Below are 2,079 nucleotides of genomic sequence, written 5' to 3' on the forward strand. Positions count from 1 at the left end.
TGTTTCTGGTTTATGTTTCAAAACGGACGCAAAATATACCTATATTAATATTTCCTCTTTTTACACAAAGGGTAACATACTATGCTTTTTTGCACTTTGTTTTGTTCTTTCCTTTTGAAGGAGATTGAGTTATCTCTCTTCATTGAATAAAATGGAAAGTTCTTGAACAACACATATGATGGCATTTATGTAGAAATTTAAAAAAAAAACATACCAAACATTGCTACGTATTATCTACATGTTTCTGTGTATGTAAAGGCACACAGAGAGTCCCAAGAGGACACAGAGCAAACTGATCATAGTGGTGTTGTTTCAGGGGCAGGCCGGCCGGGATTAAGGATGATCAAAGTGGACTTTGACTTCCTTTGCAATGTTTTCGTTTTTTACAGGGAGAAAAGATTCATATTCTATGTTACTTTAAAAAAATCAATTTTTAATGCTAGTATAAAAAGCTAAAACAAACAACCCAATAAGTGACCCGCAGATGACGGACATCCAATCTCCAACACCCCGGGTGGAAGGGAGGGGCAAGGCGGGCGGGGGCGGGGCCGGCGGAGGGGGCGGGGCCTCCGGGAGGTGTCACCTGTGTGCTGCTGCTGGAGTCGCTGTGCAGGCGGATGTTCTGGTGGCCGGAGCTGCAGCTCTGGGAGGACTGCGAGAAGGAACAGGAGGGAAAGAGGGTGAGGCTGCAATCCGGCCCTAGGCAGGAGGGACTGCTGGGCTGTGAGCCACTTTCCTGCCTATTCCTGACTTGAACGAGTGTCCTCTCGGGGCCTCAGCTTCTTAGCTATAAAATGAAAGGGGCCGGGGGACCACTTCTTGCTTCCCGGAGCCCCCTCGGAGACCACCTTGGCCTCTGGGCCTCCACCTCCCACCTCCACAACTAGAGCACCCCACCTTGAACTGCTCTGTACTCAAGACTTCTGCCTAATATTTTAGTTCAACTCAGAGTAACTGTTTGTATCAACGGCTCAATTTTTTTACCCGTTTCCTGTATACGTTTCTTTTGCGCTATAACTTTGCAGTCCTTGCCTATTCTGATGCGATGCCTGGCCATGTGCCTTGCTTCAGTCAATGAGAAGGTAGCAAAGTTAACCCAGCAGAGGCTTAGAACACGCTTGTGCATTTCTGCCTTCTCTCTCCAGCATCTGTTCTCACCATGAGTGCGTGCCCAGGTGAGCTTGCCGGGCGATGAGGCCCCTGGAGCACAGCTTGTCATCCCAGACAGGTGACAGAGCCCAGCTGAGATCAACAAACCTTTTAGTTGACCAGCCACGGACAGCTGGTGCCAGAGTGAGCACCCCCGCACCCATCCCGGCTCAGAGCAGAACTGCCCAGCCAACCCACAGACTTGTGGGCGAAAATAAGCGTTGGCTGTTGGAAGTCATTGACTTTTGGGGGTTGTTTGTTATGCAGGGTTATCGTGGCAGTTGGTGACTAATAGAGATTATGGGTGAAGAGAATTAACTTTTTTCTCAGCTCCTGCTTGAGGCTGTTAAATTGGATGGAGGTTCTGGGAGGGCAGAGATGTTGGCCTTGGTCACTGGAATATTCTTGGCATTCTGGGACATTTCCGACAGTACCTGACACATAGTAGGTACTCCATAAGCATTTGTTAAATCAATTAAAGTCAGCCACTGTGCTAGGGCCTTTATAGACACTGTCTTGTTTCAGCTGTATGCAAACCTCCTTGTATACCTGATTATTCCCACCTTACAGATGCAGAAACTGAGGCCCAGAAGAAAAGGTGCTTGCAGGAGACCCCAGAGCTAGGAAATGGTGGGGCTGGAGTTGAACCCAGGTCTGATTCCAGAGTCACCCTCCATCCTCAAAAACAAAGCCAGGGGTGAGACTGTCCCAAGGCCCCAGACTCTTAGCCTTCCCCACTCTTGGAACTGCCTGATGAAGCACGTCCTGGCCTTCGCCACCCCTCCGGCTCCCCGAGGCCACCGCCATCACCTCATTGCTGATAGTGGAGTCCCTGTGCATCATCCGGTGCAGGTGGCTGTCCAGGCTGGCCCCTGAGGAGCATTTGGCCAGGGCTGCAGCGTGGGACTCCCGCTCCCTCTGCCGCACGAT

General features: G+C 50.2%; 1 protein-coding gene across 1 annotated transcript in view; it reads right to left on the reverse strand.

Annotated features, from left to right (window-relative positions):
• Window positions 1–2,079, reverse strand: part of SGSM1 (small G protein signaling modulator 1) — a 65,728-nt gene that overhangs the window by 24,339 nt on the left and 39,310 nt on the right. The window contains exons 14-15 of the mRNA XM_012644096.1: window positions 1,960–2,079; window positions 584–652 (exon numbers count right to left, since the gene is read on the reverse strand). Of these exons, the coding sequence (XP_012499550.1) occupies window positions 584–652; window positions 1,960–2,079 (189 nt within the window). The remainder of the gene's footprint in view (window positions 1–583; window positions 653–1,959) is intronic.

This window comes from Propithecus coquereli, unplaced genomic scaffold (genome assembly GCF_000956105.1).
Source record: "Propithecus coquereli isolate 6110/MARCELLA unplaced genomic scaffold, Pcoq_1.0 Scaffold206, whole genome shotgun sequence".
NCBI lineage: Eukaryota > Metazoa > Chordata > Mammalia > Primates > Indriidae > Propithecus > Propithecus coquereli.